The sequence below is a fragment of the Marmota marmota genome, unplaced genomic scaffold (assembly GCF_001458135.2).
Source record: "Marmota marmota marmota unplaced genomic scaffold, marMar, whole genome shotgun sequence".
In the NCBI taxonomy this organism is placed as follows: domain Eukaryota; kingdom Metazoa; phylum Chordata; class Mammalia; order Rodentia; family Sciuridae; genus Marmota; species Marmota marmota.
The window spans coordinates 5,302,558-5,322,222 of NW_025999961.1; the positions used below are offsets into that span (position 1 = coordinate 5,302,558).

A 19,665-nucleotide genomic window follows, 5' to 3' on the forward strand; every position below is an offset into this window, starting at 1 on the left:
GTAAGAACAGAGGATACATATTTTTCTAAATGCTTGTGAAGAGATATAGTAAATTCTCACATCCCTAGGGGGTCATTTGAAATATTTCAAATTAAAACAATTCATTCCACAAAGGAAAAAAAAGGGGGTGGGGGGTTGGACAAAGGGAGCGAAAGAAGAGAAAGAAAAGAGAAATCAAAAGAGTTTCCTATTATGTTGCTATCTACTCAAATAACTTCTTGGAAAGAAAAACTGTAAGAGAGGTCACGGGGTGTTTGAGGACAAGTGACATTAACCAGGTTCCCATTCATGAGAAAGCTGTCTCCAAATCAAGCTGCCTGAGGCAACTAGCATGGAAAAGTGTTCAGACAGACACTGAAGAGTTTTAGTTGGATGGTAAATTTTTATAGAGTGGAAATTTGAAAATACAAAGGGTTCTGATTAGAATATAATAAGAGGAGAGAGACTTGTGATGATTAAACTGGACAGAGCATAAAGTACTTGAAACACAAGGGTGGAAAAATTGTGGCAAAACTGGAAAATAAACATTTCCAGCCTCACTTTCCAGCTCCAAGTAAATCATGGAAAGTCCTGGAAGATAACATATCCCTCACTGGTGGGCTCCCAGGTCTTTGTTTGGTAACCTCAACTTTGGTGCTAAGAAAAAACTAGTATGCACTCCTGCTCATAAAGCACAGTTCCCACCAAAGAATCCTGAGAAGTCAGTCTTAGAGCAGAGTGTCTGCAGGTTTTGTTAGTATTTTCAAGTCACTTCTTTGCTGGTTGAGCCCTAATCTGCAGTTGGCCTCTCCCTCGGCTATCCATTCTGTGCTCAGAGCCATCTCCTGCTTTTCAAAGGCGTTGATTTCACAGAGTTGTTATATATCAGTGAATGATTATGCTCCATTAAAACAAAATAAAGACGGAGGTTCCTACATTGATATTATATTCCTATATAGAGGAAATTGAAAATAGAACTTTAGAAGGCAAGGAACTTAAGCTAAAAATAATGCATAAGCTCATGAGTAAGAATTTTCCCATTCCTGTTATTTTTTTCCCCCGAGGCCAAATGATCACTTAATAAATATTTACAAAGTGATCAGTGTGTCTTAAGAACTATCCTGGAATGCAGTTATGAATAAGAAATAGTTCCTGCCTTTGAGTTACTTTCCAGAAGTCAGAAGTTTGGTCAAGTCAATGAGCTGACTCCACGGATAGCTACTTGTTCAGAGTGTCTCACTAGGTTTTGGCAGGAAAGAGAGGATGTAGGATGAACCTGATTTTTACTTACTCTGAGACTGACTTGCAACCTTTCAAAGCAAGTTGCTGGACTTTTCTCTTGTGGGACCTGGAATAATCATTCTTGTCTTGTAAACCTCACAGGGATATCACAAGTACCTCACAGAATAATAGCTATCAAGTCCTTTGAAATCCTTTGAGTGTTATGCAGTCCCATCCTTAATAAACCTTTTTGAGGTCAGGGATACTACGCAAATGTAAAATGGTCAGCAAAGGCCTGAAAGTGGTCCATGCTTAAATGCCAACTTTTTGGTGGTTGTCTTAAAATGCCACTGAAAAGGAAATGGAGTGGTCAGGCAGAGTATGGATACGTAAATGTTTGTGTTATGTAGTAACTATATACAACTTATGGCTGCTGAGATTGATAAACTAAACATTTCTTTTTTATCCTGAATTCTGAGGAAGGACTGTCTTGTCAGGATTCCCCAAAAAACAATCTAGCTACTTGTGTTTGGCATGCCTTACAGAAGCTGGGGGAAACACTGGGGAAGTAATATGCCTCCACCCCAGTGTGTACATTAGCAGCACACTAAGGGATTGACCCAACTCTCCGGGAAAGGATATATCCTGCCTTTGATTAACTACTCGTCTTTAAATTCCACAAATGGACTTAGATTCATGAACGTGTGTGAGTGTGGGGATTGTGTAGCTTTTAATTCTACCTGCCACAGCCAAATGATTATGATACTTGGGAGAAACTGCTGAATGATAATCGCTATTTTCTAAGATAAAGCAAAAGTTTCAATATAACTAACAATAGATGCCTAAGACTATGTAACCATGTCATATTAATTTAATAGCATTGCAACCCTAGGAAAAAGATAATATCACTAACTCACTCTTAAAGAAATTAGGTAGCTTTAAATCATTGCATTCCTGGTAGATCCCACAAGAGATTTCAGTTTGACTAGGTCATGGTTTACCTTCTCAGTTTGTGAAGAGTAAGTAAATAGTTGATCCTGAGCCCCAGCTGGTCTTCAGGAAGTGGATATTTCCATGGGAAACTGAAAGAGCACAGAAACCAAATGTGGAGATTGAAGATGACATTAACTGCACACAGTTCAGCCATCCACCGCTGGGCCTGTCCTCATCTGCTGTAGACCTGCCCACGAGAATGAAAACATCTTTTCTCATGACACTAACAGCTGTCTCTCTTTTCCAGTGTTCTGTTTCCTGTGGTGGAGGAGTGCGGATTCGCAGTGTCACGTGTGCCAAGAACCTGGATGAACCTTGCGACAGGACGAGGAAACCCAACAGCCGAGCCCTGTGTGGCCTCCAGCAGTGTCCGTCTAGCCGGAGAGTTCTGAAACCCAACCAAGGCACCATTTCCGATGGGAAAGATCTACCAACCTCTGAGCAAGACCCCTTACAGCCCATCCCTCCACCCACACCCACGCCTACACTGCTTACCACACCCACCGTGCCTGACTCTATGAGCACCAGTACTCCAGCAGTCAGTCACACTACTCCTGCCACAGCCTCCAAAGAGGGAGACCTGGATGGGAAACAGTGGCCAAATACTTCAACCCAAACCGACCTGGACTCCCATGATCTCATTTCCACTGGAAGCACTTCCCAGCCCATCCTCCCTTCCTGGTCTTTGAGTGTCCAGCCCCATGTTGAAAATGCTTCTAGTTCAGATACTGGTCCTACTGCAGAGGGAGGCTTTGTAGCTACAACAAGTAGTTCTGACTTATCTTCTGGCAATGCTGTGACTTGGCAAGTAACTCCATTCTACAGTACCTTGACCAAAGATCCAGAACTGGAGATTCACAGTGGCTCAGGGGATGACAGTGAACAGCCCAAGAACAAAGATGAAAGTCATACTGTTAAATGGAGCAAGGTCGGTGGGCCTAGAAATGATGATCCAATGGAGAAAAGTACAGAGATGCCACTTGGACCTCCACCAACACCTCACCTTGGGGAGGAGTCCTTACAGCCTCCCGTTAGCACAGTAATAGAAGGCCCACTACCTAGTCAAAGACCCAGTATCCTGAAAATCGGGACACTCAGAGCAGAAGGGATGGTCACTGAAAAATCAAGTAACACTCCACTCCCTCATGGAGGTGACCACCAGCCAATACTCTCAGAAAAGTCTGTAAAAAATCACCACCTGGAACTTCCAAGCAACACAAATGTAACGCAAGATTCTGAACCAGTCCTGACAGAGGAAGACGCGTCTAGCTTGATTGCTGAGGGGTTTTTGCTGAATGCCTCCAACTATAAGCAGCTCATGAAGGAACACACTCCTGCATACTGGGTTGTTGGAAACTGGAGTGAGGTAAGAGATTATGTTTCCTATCCCTAATCTGATTATACATGGAAAATAGCTAGCAATGTCGCATTCTTGTGCAAATTTTAAAATGAACTTACATTAAAATGTAGTCTAATGTGGAAAAAATTGAAAGCTGTCAAGTCAATGCCAACTCCTCAAATGGAAGATAGAATACACACACACACACACACAGAGAGAGAGAGAGAGAGAGAGAGAGAGAGAGAGAGAGAGAAACGTATGTGGTGAGATACAGTGAAAAGAACTCTGGACTGAGTCAGGAGATCTGTGTCAGGCAGTAGTAAGATCATAGGAAAATTCATCTTTCTATGCCTGATTTTTTTTCAATATTTATTTTTTAGTTGTAGTTGGACACAATATCTTTATTTTATTCATTTATTTATATGTAGTCCTAAGGATTGAACCCAGGACCTTGCACTTGCTAGGCAAGTGCTCTACCTCTGAGCCACAACCCCAGCCCCATATCCCTGATTTTTATCTACAGAATGATGGGCTAGTGTAATCACCTCTAATGTCTCCTCCAGCTGTAATGTACAATGATCCTGGGGTGAAGAACAACTGAAAGGGCCTAACTTTGCCCTTCAATCACAAAGCTAATACTGAGGCTTGGTTTAAACCTGTGAAGTAATCACATCTAGAATGGAACTCTAAGACCAAACTCTGATAGAATTTTACAGAGCTTACTATATAAATGATTTTTTCTTCTTTTTTTTGTCTGAATGTTTACATTAAAACATTTCACTTTGGCTTGTTGGAAGAGTTAAAATATAGGAAAAGAAGAAAATAAACATGATGATAAAATGTTGACCCCTATTTTCAGGCTGCAGAAATTTGGCTAGATATTTCTTTTTCCATTTCTAGAACTAATGACATCCTTTGAAGCATGAAAACCATTTTTCACTTATTTGAATTTTGAATGTACAGCATATGAACTTGTTAAAATAACATGACACCAGGTACAAAAATAGAGTCATGGAGGGTGGATTTAGCTCTTCAGTGGACAACTTTCCCTCAGCACTGGCTGGTGGGCCAGGAGGGGTAGAGCCCAGGCTGCAGGCTCCAACACATTTGGCCAGTTTGGGTTAGAGTTAAGAGGGAACAAATTGTAGCTCTGTCCCACAAACCTTTCCATAGCTGGTGAGTTCTACAATTAGAAACCCCAGAACAAAGTGTCCTCATTTTAAGTAATTTAACAAGAAGAAATATTAAATCACTTTTTGTTTGTTTTGTGCTTTTTCTTTTTTTCTTTGTTGTTATTGGGTTTGTGTGTGTGTGTGTGTGTGTGTGTGTGTGTGTTGCTTTATTTTGTTTTCTCTCATTTTTTTCATATTTCTGTCAAACTTTATGGGTCTTCTAAATTAATTGGATTTTTTCTTGTTATCTCTTCTTTTTCATTTTTATTCCTTTCCCTCCCTTTCTGTTTTCTTCTTTCTCTCTTTATCTCTTCTGTTGTTCCTCCCCCTTTTTATTCTTTCAATATATTTTAGCATTATGTATACTATCATTAATACCCAATTTTTTACCCCATTCTATATCATTACTCCCCTTTCTTCTCTTTGGTCAGTGGAGTTGTAGAGTCATCTGCAGGATGCAAAATGCACAGTTCCCTGATCATATACCATAATGAAGATGGTTTCATCCCAGAATACAAGGATGGTTCTACATATATAAACCAATAAACATAATTCATCACATAAATAGAATCAAGGATTAAAAACACATGATCTTCTCAACAGATGCATAAATCCTTTAACATCCCTTCTGGGTAAAAACCCTGAAGAAACTGGGTATAGAAGGATCTTTTAGTCTCTACTTCATTAATTTCAGCTCTGATCTTTTATTCTTTCTTTCCCTTATTATTCTATAATGTTGAATCTCAAGGTCTTAGAAAAACAAGATCGAACAGTAGAAGGAAAGAAATAATGAAGAAAATATATAAGCACAGGCAACAACTTCCTAAATAGGACTCCAATCATCAGGAAATCACAGCAAGGACTTATAAATAGGATGGCACAAATGTAAAAACTCCTGCACAGCAAAGGAAACAACACAATGAAGAGAGACCCTACAGGATGAATAACTTATAAATATGTTTCTCCAGAATCTAGACAGAGAGACAAATCAGTAATTGGGTTATTCCTCAGGGGGTCTTCTCTCCATTAGGACAATAAGGTTGGACAAGCTCTTCTCAGTCCATAAGTTAATACAATGGTTTTACTGAAAGGCAGCTGTGGGAAGACCCAGAAATTTTATTTCTTTCCCATCTTTTCATTTATCTTCAAATCCCAGAGCACTTGTATAGTTACTTCATTTAAATGTATCATAAGGATTTTGCTCTGATGCTATTTAATATATGTTAATTAGTTGATAAATATTAATTAATTTAATAAGATATTACTATATCCTTATAAACTGAGCTACAATGATGACATCAACCATGATGACTATGTGCCCAGAGGCCAGTACATTTTTATTTTAATAAATCAAAATACAAAGAAGTAATTTTGTCTTGAATATCATCATTTGATTTATGACAGCAATAAACTGTCTTACTGAATAATAATATCACAGTTCACCAAAAAGTTGGCCATAATGGTGGAGCCATAACTTTGGGCAGTTTGGTTGGCAAAGGGAATTGGCCTATTGTAAAATATTAGAGTAGTTTTTATTTGAATTTCTCTAATAACTAGAGGTGTTGAACATTTTTCATTATACTTGTTGATCGGATGTATATCTTCTCCTGAGAAGTGTCTGTTCAGCTCCTTTAGCCCATTTATTTATTAGGTTTTTGTTTTTTTGTTTTTTTAGTGTTAAGTTTTTTGAGTCCTTTCTATATCCTGGAGATTAGTGCTCTATCTGAGGTACATGTGGCAAAGATTCGCTCCCAAAATATGGTTCTCTCTTCACCTCATTGATTGTTTCTTTTGCTGAGAAGAAGCTTTTTAGTTTAAGTCCATCCCATTTATAAATTCTTGATTTTATTTCTTGTGCTTTAGGAGTCTTGTTAAGGAAGTTGGGGCCTAATACAACCATGATTAAGATTTGGGCCTACTTTTTCCTCTATTAGGCATTGGGTCTAATTCCTAGGTCCTTGATCCACTTTGAGTTTGGGGAAAATTTTTTTTTAATATTGATCCCAAGGCTTCAGACCCAAAATTCAGACGGGTTCATGTGTGTGGAGGCCCATGATTGGTATCGTTCTGTGGTCAATCTTAGCCTCTAGAACAGGGAATCCCTCCCTACAGGGTCCAAGTCATGGGCGTGTCTGAGGAAGCCGTCCTCAGCCTGTCTTCACTTTTCCCATCCCTGCTGCAGTGTTCCACCACCTGTGGGCTGGGGGCTTACTGGAGAAGTGTGGAGTGCAGCACCCAGATAGACACTGACTGTGCGGCCATCCAGAGGCCTGACCCTGCAAAGAAATGCCACCTTCGCCCATGTGCCGGATGGAAAGTGGGAAACTGGAGCAAGGTAATCTACCAGGCTGTGTCCGGGGGTGGGTGGAAGAATCTTCTGTAAGTATTTGCTAAAGTTGGTTTCTCTCCTCCCTTCTGACATTTTTCATTCTTCTCTGCCTCTTTTCTTTTATGAAATCATGCGTGGATAGTCACAGGATTACCATGGGCCTGATTCAAGTTACCCAAAAGTCTTCGAACTGCACAGTTTTTATTAACTCGCATGTTTTTGCCTGCATGTCCTTTCTCTTACAAACAAACTAGAATTAAAAGTTAAATTTGTATAATTAATTGCTTTGTCCAGCATGTAGCACTATTTCATTATACTGCTAAATTACTTCAATTTAGAAAGTATAAAGAATAATTATATATTATCATATATATAATTAAACTGTGGCTCAGCACCTCTTCACAAAACAATCCTGTAGGTTTAATCTGCCAGACTTAAAAATGAAAAAAAAAGAAAAAGCCAAGGCATAAAGAATAATGTGGTCTTTAAAAGTATATTCACAGGGGGCTGGGGTTGTAGCTCAGTGGTAAAGTACTTGCCTAGCCTGTGTGAAGCGCTGGGTTCAATCCTCAGCACCCCATAAAAATAAATAAATAAAATATAGGTATCCATCCATCTACAACTAATATATTCATATGTGACAAATATATTTTTTAAAGTATTGAAGTGTGATTTTTTTTCCATCTTTGCTAAAGACTATGGTTATTCAATTCACTGAGCTGTTTTCACAGTCTCTTGTGAAAAGGATGTGTCCATTTTCCAACTATCTAGCCTTGTTGATTTGGGACACTAACCAATTCCAACCTGCCTGTCACTCAGGATTGGAGCTGAGCCGGCCCCAGAGATACACTGGGGCTACAAGACACTGGCCAGGCAGGAAGAGCAGAAATGTGAGCTGTGCTTATGCCCTCCATATAGGATTCCCTGTAGGTCCCTGTCTACTCTTCAAGGAAACAATCCTCCTTGACAGCTGAGACATAGGAAAAGAGAAAAAGAAAAATTACCCAGGAAGATTGTGGATGCTAGTGATCTTCTGTTAATGTCTTCATCTAATGGACTATTTGTGTCTCCAAACAGGACCATGAGGTGTCTCATCAGACATCTCTGGTTCACCTGGGACATGGGATGTCACTGATCTGCTTTAGGACTCTTCCTGCCACAGTAAAGTCTTGATTTGGGGGAAGAGAGAGAGAGTGGCCTGCTCCTTTGATACCTGTCAACCTCCCTGTTCCTGTTTCTTTGCCATTTTTCTCTCAAGAATGATAAAATATACTTATTGGTCCATCTACAACTAATATGCAGGTTCTTTTCCCTTTCTCATCCCAATCATAACAAACTCAGCAAGGACTGGATGCTTGCCTACAGATTCTCTTCCATATCCAGAAAATTCTCAAGAAATGTTTTATATCCCTGACCTTGCAAAATATTGGTCAATTCCTAAGTTCCACTCTCGCTTCACTGGGATAATCATTTCCTTAGAAATTGTATGGGCCAAACATCATTCTAAATGGAGAAAAATTGAAAGCATTCCCACTAAAAATTGGAACAAGGCCAGGATGCCCTCCGTCACCATTTTTATTCAACATTGTCCTTGAAACTCTATCCAGAGCAATTAGAAAAAAGAAATTAAAGGGATATGAGTAGGAAAAGAAGAACTCAAGCTATCCCTATTTGCAGATGATATGACTCTACATTTAGAAGACCAAAAAAAGTCTGCCAGGAAATTTCCAGAACTCATAAAAGAATTCAGCAAAATAGCAGGATATAAAATTAAGACCTACAAATCAAACACATTCCTATACATGGTGATGAATCTACAGAAAGAGAAATTAAGAAAACTACACCATTCACAATAGCCTGAAAAAATTAAAATATTTGGGAATCAATCTAACAAAAGAGGTGAAGGACCTCTATGATGAAAACTACAGAACACTGAAAAAAAAGAAATTGAAGAAGACCTTAGAAGATGGAAACATCTTTCATGCTCTTGGATAGGCAGAATTAATATTGTCAAAATGGCCCATACTACCAAAAGTGCTATACAGAGTTAATGCAATTCTTATTAAAATCCCAATGACATTCTTCATAGAAATAGAAAAGGCAATCATGAAATTTGTTTGGAAAAATAAGGGACTCAGAATAGCCAAAGCAATCCTTAACAACAAAAGTAAAGCAGGAGGCATCACAATACCAGACTTTAAATTATACTACAGACCTGTAGTAATAGAAACAGCATAGTGTTGGCACCAAAACAGACATGTAGACCAATGGTACAATATAGAAGACACAGAGACAAACCCACATAAATACAGTTATCTCACATTAAACAAAGGTGCAAAAAATGATACATTGGAGAAAAAATAGCCTCTTCAACAAATGATGCTGGGAAAACTGGAAATCCATATACAGCAAAATTAAATTAAATGCCATTCTCTCACCATGCACAAAACTCAAAGTGGATCAAGTACATAGGCATTAGACCAGAGACCCTGTGCCTGAAGAGAAGAAAAAGTAGGCCCAACTTTACATCATGTCTGCTTAAGAACTGCCTTCCTTAAAAAGACTCCTAAAGTACAAGAAGTAAAATCAAGAATCAATAAATGGGATGGATTCAAACTAAAATGCTTCTTTACAGCAACGGAAACAATCAAGAATGTTAAGAGAGAGCCTACAGAATGGGCAAAAATTTTTGCCACTTGCACCTCAGATAAAGCATTAATCCCCAGAATATATAAAGAACTCAAAAAACTTAACACCACAAAAAAACAAACAACCCAATCAATAAATGGGCTAAGGATTTGAACAGTCTGTTCACAGAAGAAGAAATACACTCAGTCAACAAAAATGTGGAAAAATGTTCAACACCTCTACCATTTAGAGAAATGCAAGTTAAAACAGAGTAAAGATTTCATCTCACTCCCATCAGAATGGCAATCATCAAGAATATAAGCAACAATAAATATTGGCAAGGACGTGGGGGAAAAGGTACACTCATACATTGCTGGTAGGACTGCAAATTTGTGCAACCTCTATGGAAAGCAGTATGGAGATTCCTCAGAAAACTTGGAATGGAGCCACCATTTGATCCAGCTATCCCACTCCTCAGTTTATACCCAGATGACTTAAAATCAGCATACTACAGTGACGCAGCCACATCAATGTTTATAGCAGCACAACTCACAAAAGCTAAACTATGGATCCAAACTAGGTGCCCTTCAAAAGATGAGTGGATAAGGAAAATGTGGTATGTATACACATGGACTATTACCCAGCCATAAAAAAGAACAAAATTATGGCATTTGCCAGTAAACAGATGGAACTGGAGAATATTATGCTAAGTAAAATAAGCCAATCCCCAAAGACCAAAGGCCAAATGTACTCTCTTATATGTAGATGCTAACTTCACAGTAAGTGGGAGGGAAGGTAGGAAAGAATAGAAGTACTTGGGAGTAGAAAAGGGGGAATTAAGGGAAGGGATGGGGAATAGAAATAAGAAAGTATGTAGAATGATCAGATATTAATATCCTATGTACATATATGATTATATAACCAATATGATTCTACATCTTGTACAACCAGAATAGTGAGAAGTTATACTCTACATATGTATACTATGTCAAAATACATTCTACTATCATATATAACTTACTTATTAGAACAAATTTTTTAAAAGTAAACAAAAGAAATTACATGGGCCATAAAAATAGTAGATGCATGAAATACTTTGCACTTTGAAAAGATCAACATCAGCCTAAGGAATTCTAGCTGGTGTAAAACCCTAAACAAGAGATTGGGGAGTTTATCTCTGGGGTCAGGCTACCTCAGGAAAGTTATGCTGGCTGGCACCTCCCTTGTTTTCCTCTCCCTCTGCCTCTCTCTACCTATTCAGTTGCAGATATATTGATTAACTGTAAAATTCCAAGTGGTTTTATAGGTGTTCTCTTTGCCATATCATCAAATTCTGCTGGGTTTTGGTAACCTCCATATCTAAAATATAATCCTCAAAGTCACTGAATTCCTACCAGCAAAGAAAGTTATAGAACAACTTTGTTCATGGTAAAAGAGGTTCCAGCAAACCTTGAACAAGTGTGTGAGCTCTAGCTGAAGGTTAGAGCTGACTATTAGGCATTTCCTGACCTCTGGCTACTTGGACAGGAGTGGAAGGGACAGGAGACTGGCAGACGGGTGATAGTGAGAGTAAGTCCTATCAATGGAGCATTGGCCAGGGAAGGGTTTGCTCCTCAGTACTAAGCAGACAAGGTGTTCAAAGTGACCATGAACTTTAGAGGACTTTACCTACCCGTGGATACCAGCACTCCTCAAGTACTACCATGTGCTAGCATTGCACAGAAGCATTAGATACACAGTTTCATTATGACCCCCAATATAGGGCTTTATAATTCACCCTGAGGAAACTAAAGCTCAGGGTGTTTAAATCACTAACATATACTTGATTATGAAGTGTATGCTGCATAATCTCAATTCTATTGAAACCATTGGGTAGGGGGTATATGGTCAACTTTAGTTACAGCTTGTTAGAAGGAAATGTGGCATAATAAACATGTACATCAGTTGCATGACACATGCCAATTTCAGAAAAAGAAGATTTATATGGGGGGGTATGATTCTTGTGATGGGAAAAATGTAGTAAGTGACAAAGATAAGTTTAAATAATCCTAATTTGGATTTGACACTAAAAGTGTGTGTCATCCACAGTTCTACACATTTCCTGATAGAATATTTTGGGTGTTTTTTCCAAAGTCGTGCAAACTGCTGATTTGACAACCCCCTTATTATCTTTCTTAGAATGAGCACTGCCCTTTGCATATTCAAGTCTAACAGATCTTGGTCATTTCTGAAATGAATCAGGAAGAGTTTTACATTTTTCTTGGAATGATCTGCCTTCCCCCAGGAAGGACAAGAGGCACATTGCAATTTAATTTTCATAATACTTGATTTTATTATCTTTAGAAGTAACGACCTTTGATTATAGCCTAAAGTTTTGTATATTTGTCTGATTTATTCTAATCCTTGTCTCCAAGTTTCTTTGATTTGCAGATTATCTGTGGTGTTACTACATTAATAAATCTGAATTTTTCCAAATTAAAAATGGGGAGATAGGCTTTGTCTTCCTAAATAGAGAGATGCCCCTCATTTTATTCATAGCATGTTCCTAGAAACTATATTAATATGGTCAAAACATAGAATTGCATGGGATAGTGGAGCTTCTGTCCCCAGAAGGCAAAAACTGAGTAGAAGGAAGGTGAATGATAAAATCATGGCATTTGCTCTCCTCTTGATATGAGTTGTTGTGTGTTTAAACTATCACACCCTCTTGACACCTCTAAGCACTTTAGATTAAGGGATCCCTGAGAAGAAGTGGTTAGAGGATTGGCAATTAAATGGAAGCTTTTAGAATCACAGGAAGCATGACCCCCAAACCACTGAGGTCCAAATCACAAAGCCCTCATGGTGGCCTCTATCCCTCCGTCTTTGCCCTCCCCTACCCTCTGCGCTCACATTTGACCCACTTGCTGTGCCCAGACAGACTGTGTTGTTTCATAGCACTGTGCCCAGATATCATATACTTATCCTATAAGGTTCAGCTTGAGCCCCCAACTCCCTTTCTTGGCTTTGTCAGGTGAAATTGAGCACCTCCTACTGCATATCCTCACAGGATCATGAACAACTTGTAGGATAGACTGGGAATAACTTGGGGGGGGGGGACTGGAGATTGAACCCAAGGGTACTTAATCATGGTAGGATATAATCTTCATCACTTCTACTTATGTATGTCACTCCTCCCACCCTCTATTGTAAACCACTTAAGTAGAGATACACAACTTGGAACATAGTAAGTGATCAGTAATTGGGAGGGAGGGAGAGAAGGTGGTTAAATTTGGTGCTGTTCAACTTAGAATGTTTGGAATGCATCTTTTATTTTAATGATATTATGAATGTGTTTAGCATAAGTAAATGAGTAGAAAATATTTTTTTTTCTTTATCCTGGCCTAGTATTTGGCATGTAACTTAATTTACAACAGAATTCAAATCCATTGATACAGTGTACTTATGACATTCAAGAAGGTTGGGATAGTTTAGGAACCAATTCATCCTCCTTTTAACACCAGTGGAAAAATGGAAGTGATTAATCCACAGTCATGTTGCCACTTGGGACCCATAAATGAATGCCATCTGTTGACCTTCTGATCCTCTGTTCATTAACTTTGCGGTACTTATCTGAACACTATATGGATCCAATGTAGAAAGAGTATCAGAATGACTTCGTAAATAAAACATATTACAAGAAAGTAACATTTGGGATTTATTTCTGTCAGTGACTCCTGTAAGCTAAAGGTATTTATCAGTCTAAGTCAATCTGGTTTAGAAGTCATATCAGTTACTTAATAAAACATTTTGTGATTACTAAGCCCATGAGCTGCTAATAAACTGGTTTTGGGCTGGGGATGTGGCTCAAGTGGTAGCGCGATTGCCTGGCATGCGTGTGACCCGGGTTCGATCCTCAGCACCACATACAAAGAAAGATGTTGTGTCCGCCGAAAACTAAAAAATAAATATTAAAAAATTCTCTCTCTCTCTCTCACTCTCTCTCTCTCTCACTCTTAAAAAAAAACTGGTTTTGTATGTGTTTTTTTCTTTTGAAACAACAGTATATATAATAGAGGTCCGATTCATTAAATCTTTGTTTATGTATTTATTTCATTACATTTGATTTATTTTAATTGTCAATACTTGTTTTATTTATGATATATTTTAGCTTGAAGTTATGTTATTATAGGTGGATGTAAATATAGATTAGGTATTTTGCAAAAACAAAGAAATCATATCAGTTTAAAAAACTGATGTGGTAACTGAAAACCTATCAGTTTTGTTTGGCTGCAACAGGGTGTTAAGCCAGTCTTTCTGTTCCCATTGTCCAGGTTGCCCAGTCTGGTTCTAGTTAGGAAACCAGGAATACAATGACCTTCTAGAATAGTAAGAAAATGAATATAACAATTGGTATTCAACACAAAAGAGCAAAAAAAAAAAAACATTAGAAGTGGAGTAATTCAATATGCTACCATTTCCCTCTTGCTAACTGAATCAGAGGCTCTTTTGAAAATAGAATAGGGAAGTCATCAATTTAGTGAGTTTCTTCCATTACTGACTTCAACATATTAGTGTATTTCATTTTCCATTACGTGTGAATACGCTTTTGGCAAAAGAAGAACGTTAATTTGAAAATTAAATTTAGGAATAACAGATTGTAGCAACAAATAAGAAAACAAACCCCATTTTACACTTAATGTCTTGTAAAATTCCCTTTTCCTAATAAAGAGGCTTCTTGTTTTAACCATGTGCTATTTTTCAGAACCTGTTTTGTCAGACAAATGACTGCTTTGGTGGGTATTATTAGCATGCTTTCTCTGTTGTTTTACAGCTAATTTTAAGTTGGAAGCTACTTTTATTCTCTTTGTGCTCATTGCATGGCAGGAGAATGAACTTCTTAATTTGTGTATTTAGGGGACTATCTGTCAAGTGTTGATTATTTCCAAGAAGGTAAACACACTTGATTGATGAAAGCCTCCCACGTGCCCTTGTGTCCCATGGGCCATGTCTTCCCATGTTACAAACCAAGATTTGAGGTCAGGTGACACGGTACAGTCTCTTAGGGAGTGGAAGAAGGGGAAGTCATATTGGGGAATCTACTCTTCTGAAAGGTCTTGAGGAATTTTCTTTCCCCAACCACAATCCTGCAATCATGACTATTCCACCATAGCCAAAAGGAGAGTTTCATCTGCCCCCCGCCCCCCGCAGAAAGCTTAGGTGGCTGACTCCTTTACCTGGAATGAATATAGATGTCCAGTGGGAGTGACAACCCCCTGAGACACACTATGCCAGCAGGCACTCCCGACTCCAATATCTATAATCTTGCAACAGCCTGTGAGGTAACAGTTAGGTGTTAATCCCCAGTTTGCAGAGTCACTCCATTTCTGTGAGTCACATCATTTCTGTGACTTATCCAAGGGCTCACAATTAGTGAGCCACAAAACTGAAATTCTCATCCACTCCTGCCAGACGTGTAAACCCTCAGACTTCTGTGCATGTGTTTTCTGACTCTGGGAACCCCGACTACGGGAGCTGCTCCTGTGAGGCCCTCTATATGGCATGTAAAGGAAAACAGGGTTCAGAGTCCTAAGCACTCTGCACAATTGGAAGCCTGGAACCTGTAAGATGGAGGGAAATGGATTCCTGTTGCCAAGGACCCTGGTCTCATTTTTGCTTTTTGCTCTCCCCACAGTGTTCCCGAAACTGCAGTGGAGGCTTCAAGATCAGGGAGATTCAGTGCGTGGACAGCTGGGACCATCACCGGAGCCTGAGACCCTTTCACTGCCAGTTCCTGGCCGGCATTCCTCCCCCTCAGAGCATGAGCTGTAATCTGGAGCCCTGTGAGGAGTGGCATGTGGAACCCTGGAGTCAGGTATGACCCCTACCCCCAGATAAGGACATACATCATGCAAGCTGGCAGACCATGAATCTCTGCTACCATGTGAGTCTAGAGGAGGGGGAAGACCACACCTGCATCATGCCCATGACTGGCCTCCATTCAGGGATCCCACACTGTATGGGGGAAACCAGGCAGGTCAGACACTTTCAGGAGCTGAAAGGGTTCCTTTGAGGAGATGATATGGTGTGGTTCCAACCATGACAGTGCAGTATTTTATTACAACCTGATCTTTCACTGGATGTATTGGGTAACTGGGGTCTCTGCTAGGAATTAACAAAATGGAACAATTTGAACAAAGACCACTTTCATGAGGGCCATTTAGGACAGAGCCTCACTTACCTGTCTGAGGCTTTGCAGACAGGCTGGTAGTAATGATCAGAATCTTTCCATAGTATAATTTTAGTTTCATCTCTTAGTGAAATGCCCAGATCATTATTTGCACAAATAAAAAAAAAAAGTGCATGTATTCTTTTTCTAAATGAGGGCTCTTGCTCTGCTGTGTCTTGGTTTTACTTTGGCATGTGAGAACAAGGCTGCTATTTTTTGGTGAAGTATGATGATCTCATTTTCCAATAGTTTAAAAATACACTCAATTATACCCACACATGGTAAGAAGATAAGAATTTTTTTTTAAAAGCAGAGCATATATTGAGTGTGTCCATGGGGTTTGTATATTACCTACATTATTTGGTTTAATTCTCATAATGACCTGGATGACCATTTATAGATAAAAACATTAAGACTCAGAGAGGTTGAGGAATCTACCTGAGGTTATACAACTAGAAAATAAATGAAGTAGTAATTCAAATATCAGGGAGACTCCAATTCCTGTGCAGTGGGCACTGAGCAAAGAGTGAACTGAGGAGAATGGGACTCTATTTCAGAGGAACCTACCACATGTCATGGAAAGGGGGGTAGAGAAGCACAACCTGAGGATACAAAGTTAGTGTCAAAGGTTGTGGAAGGCTAAGCGCCCAGGAGCTACTTAGCGCCTATCAGGCCAAGCACCCGTACTGATTCTTGAGAATCTGGGCCACTACCTGGTGTTTTCTGGGGCAGTAGTCACCATTGTTTCCTCTTTTCCCCCTTCCCTGCCCAAATCTGAAGTACCTGAGTGCCGGCTTCCCCCCTGCTCTGGACCCAGACCTCCAAGCTCTCCATATATGCTGAGGCTGGCCTAGACCTGTTCAGTTGAAACTTCTGGATCCTAGAATTTGCAGAGGAACTTATATTTCCTGGTCAGAGAAATGGCATTTTCAGGTTATCAAAGATGAGCAACCAGATCTTTCTGGTTATGGAAAAGATCTATTCTTTATTCTTCCTTGAAGCTTCCGGGAGCTGCAACCATCAGTCTGTTCCCTGAAGGCTCCTACCATCCTCCTTTCTAAATTTCTCTGTTCTGAGCAAACCACAGGTTGGAAGAGCTATCTGAAGGAACAGAAGGGTTGTGAAATTTAAAAGTCAGTTGAGAACCAGGAGTACTAGGACTCCGCATTTTTAGAAACCTTTTCTGGACCATCACAATTGCTGGTCTGCCTCACAGCACTGTCTAGTGGACTGTTCAGGAACTGTTTGGTAAAGGTCAGCCATTGCAGACTACCTACATGGTAGATGTATTTTAGCTGGGGGAACATCTCTACATCAGTGTAGCCATGAAGTGTTGGCATGCTTCACCATCTCCAGGAAAGCTTTTCAGTGCACAGATGGACGGGCGCCATCCCCAGGTGCACAATTTGGGAACCTCAGTGGAACCTGAGAGTTGCATTTGTTCAGAAGATGCTGAAATTGCTGGTGGGAGAACCACTGATCCACATTTTCTTTGCCCCATTTTTCTGGAGGTTACTTGGCTAGGTGACTCTGAGATGATGTGCACATATGTAGGTACATGTGATCCCAGATGTGTGATTGTTCTCCTTTACTCCTCAGATAGGGTTAAAAACTGATTGGATAAAGGAGAAAAATCCAGGTTGATTCTCGAAGTTGGCATTTTGTGAAAGCGATACATTGAGTACAGAAGGCTAATTGCAAATAATTTCCTTGTTGTCTGTTATTATCATACACATAGTGCCTGCTGTGATGGCCATGAGGTTGACAAGACAACCATAGTTTTGTTTCTATTGGTTATTGTTACACCCGTACCATAGCTAAGTTATTCAAAGTACTTTTCAAAGATTCTCAGCGAATTATTTAATTTCCTCTTAGAAGTGTCATGAAAAATAAACAAAATGTCCTACCAAATTATTTTAGTGAACAAAACTCTGACATGTTTCAGAAGCACAACCCTTCAGAAATCCAACTGACCGTCTTGATTTTATTTTGTGAGCATTACAGCCCAGCCATCAGAATCCTGAACAAATCCATGAACTTCACTAGTCCTAATAGGGAGACATTTAATTATAAGACTGTATATAGTGCAAAAGGAAGACTGCATCAGTTTTGATAGGAAGTAGTAATTCAAATATCAGGGAGACTCCAATTCCTGTGCAGTGGGCACTGAGCAAAGAGTGAACTGAGGAATTGTATTATACACCTTTTGGGCTTTATATCCTCACCTTTTGGGCTGCCAGAGTTAACTATCATAAAAACATCTAAATTTCATATTTTGGTTTCTAGACACTTAGGCCAGAAGGGAAAATGCAGATAGCATAGTGTCCATTCTGGAAAGATCTCTCATTTAAGTTTTTAACCAAAATTCTTCCCTTTTGGCATACTGCTTGGCATTAGACTACTTGGCATCTTCTGATTTTTCTCTTCTTCTTATCTTCAAGATTCCCTTCAGCCTCCCTCCTTCTCTTTAGTTTTGTCTCACATTGTTGCTTTAAGTAACTGGAATGATCAGCTGTAATCCCAGGTGCTCGGGAGGCTGAGGCAGGAGGATCTTGAGTTCAAAGTCATCCTCAGCAACTTAGCAAGGCCCTAAGAAACTTAGTGAGACCTTGTCTCTAAATAAAATATAAAAAGGGCTGGGGATATGGCTGAGTGGTTGAGTGCCATTGGGTTCAATCCCCAGTACCGAAAAAAAAAAAAATTAAAAATAAGTAACTGGAGTGATCATTGAAAGGAACTTGCAAGGATGCTCCAAGTTCCAATGCAGACACTAATTTTTCTAATAATATACAATGAAAAAAAGCAGTAAAAAACTGTTCTTGTCATTGAAAGTGTCACCACCTGATTTTACTGACTCATGCCTATATTGTGTATCAGTGTTCCAGGTCCTGTGGAGGCGGAATTCAGGAGAGAGGTGTGTCCTGTCCAGGAGGCCTCTGTGACTGGACAAAAAGGCCCCCATCAACTGTGCCCTGCAACAGGCACCCTTGCTGTCACTGGACCACTGGGAACTGGGATCTGGTAAGAATTAGTTATGGACTCTGTTTAACTTCACAAAAGAAAATAGTATTTGTTTTCTTTTGGTCATAAAAGTAATATATATTTATTTAAAATGGTGAGCATATTCATTGATGTATGGTGCATTTCTATGTATTTCAGTTTAGTACTCTTCTGCCATCTGATACTTCTAAGTCTGCTGAAAGTTGACTCACAGCTGCCCCAGGTCAATGTTTACTGTGTAGAGTTCAGAAGAGAAAAGATCAAATGCTTTCAAAAGAGAAAAAAATCAAATACCAAAATTATTCCAGAAGCAAAAAGCCTAAGGAAAGGTTATTTTGGATTTTCTGTTTTTTTTTTTCTTCCCCCCAGAGCCAGGAGGATTTTCCTATGTCCTAAAGCTTCAAATGTGATCTAATTTGGTTAGTGTCAGGCTTCTTGTCTGCCCACAGAGCAGTTTTCCAGATGGCCAGCATATTTAATGGAGAGTTAAACAAAGTAATTAAACTGAAAATGATAAAAATATTTATTATTCTCCTAAATTTTATTTATTGCATAAATAACACCGTATCAATGATACTGAAAATTCTTCCATAGGTGGATTTTGCTATCATTCTGATTTGTCTTACTTGGGTTCTCTAGGAAATAGAGTCTTTTTTTTTTCTGAATTAAATCCCATTGTTTTTATTTTTATTAAAAAAACAAAAAAAGTGGGGACTGGGGCTGGGGCTCAGTAGTAGAGTGCTCACCTGGCCACGTGAGCCACTGGGTTCCACTCTCAGCACCACATAAAAGTAAA

At 39.3% G+C, this 19,665-nt stretch overlaps 1 protein-coding gene across 5 annotated transcripts in view; it reads left to right on the top strand.

Annotated features, from left to right (window-relative positions):
* Adamts12 (ADAM metallopeptidase with thrombospondin type 1 motif 12) overlaps positions 1-19,665 on the top strand; it is a 299,094-nt gene that overhangs the window by 254,911 nt on the left and 24,518 nt on the right. For 4 of the 5 annotated variants that reach the window (XM_048802926.1, XM_015496380.2, XM_048802927.1 and 1 more), the window contains 4 exons: positions 2,441-3,559; positions 6,887-7,039; positions 15,336-15,515; positions 18,747-18,890. In XM_048802926.1, the coding sequence (XP_048658883.1) occupies positions 2,441-3,559; positions 6,887-7,039; positions 15,336-15,515; positions 18,747-18,890 (1,596 nt within the window). Of the gene's footprint in view, positions 1-2,440; positions 3,560-6,886; positions 7,040-15,335; positions 15,516-18,746; positions 18,891-19,033; positions 19,366-19,665 lie in introns of those variants that run through there. The other variant, XM_015496381.2, reaches the window with a different exon arrangement.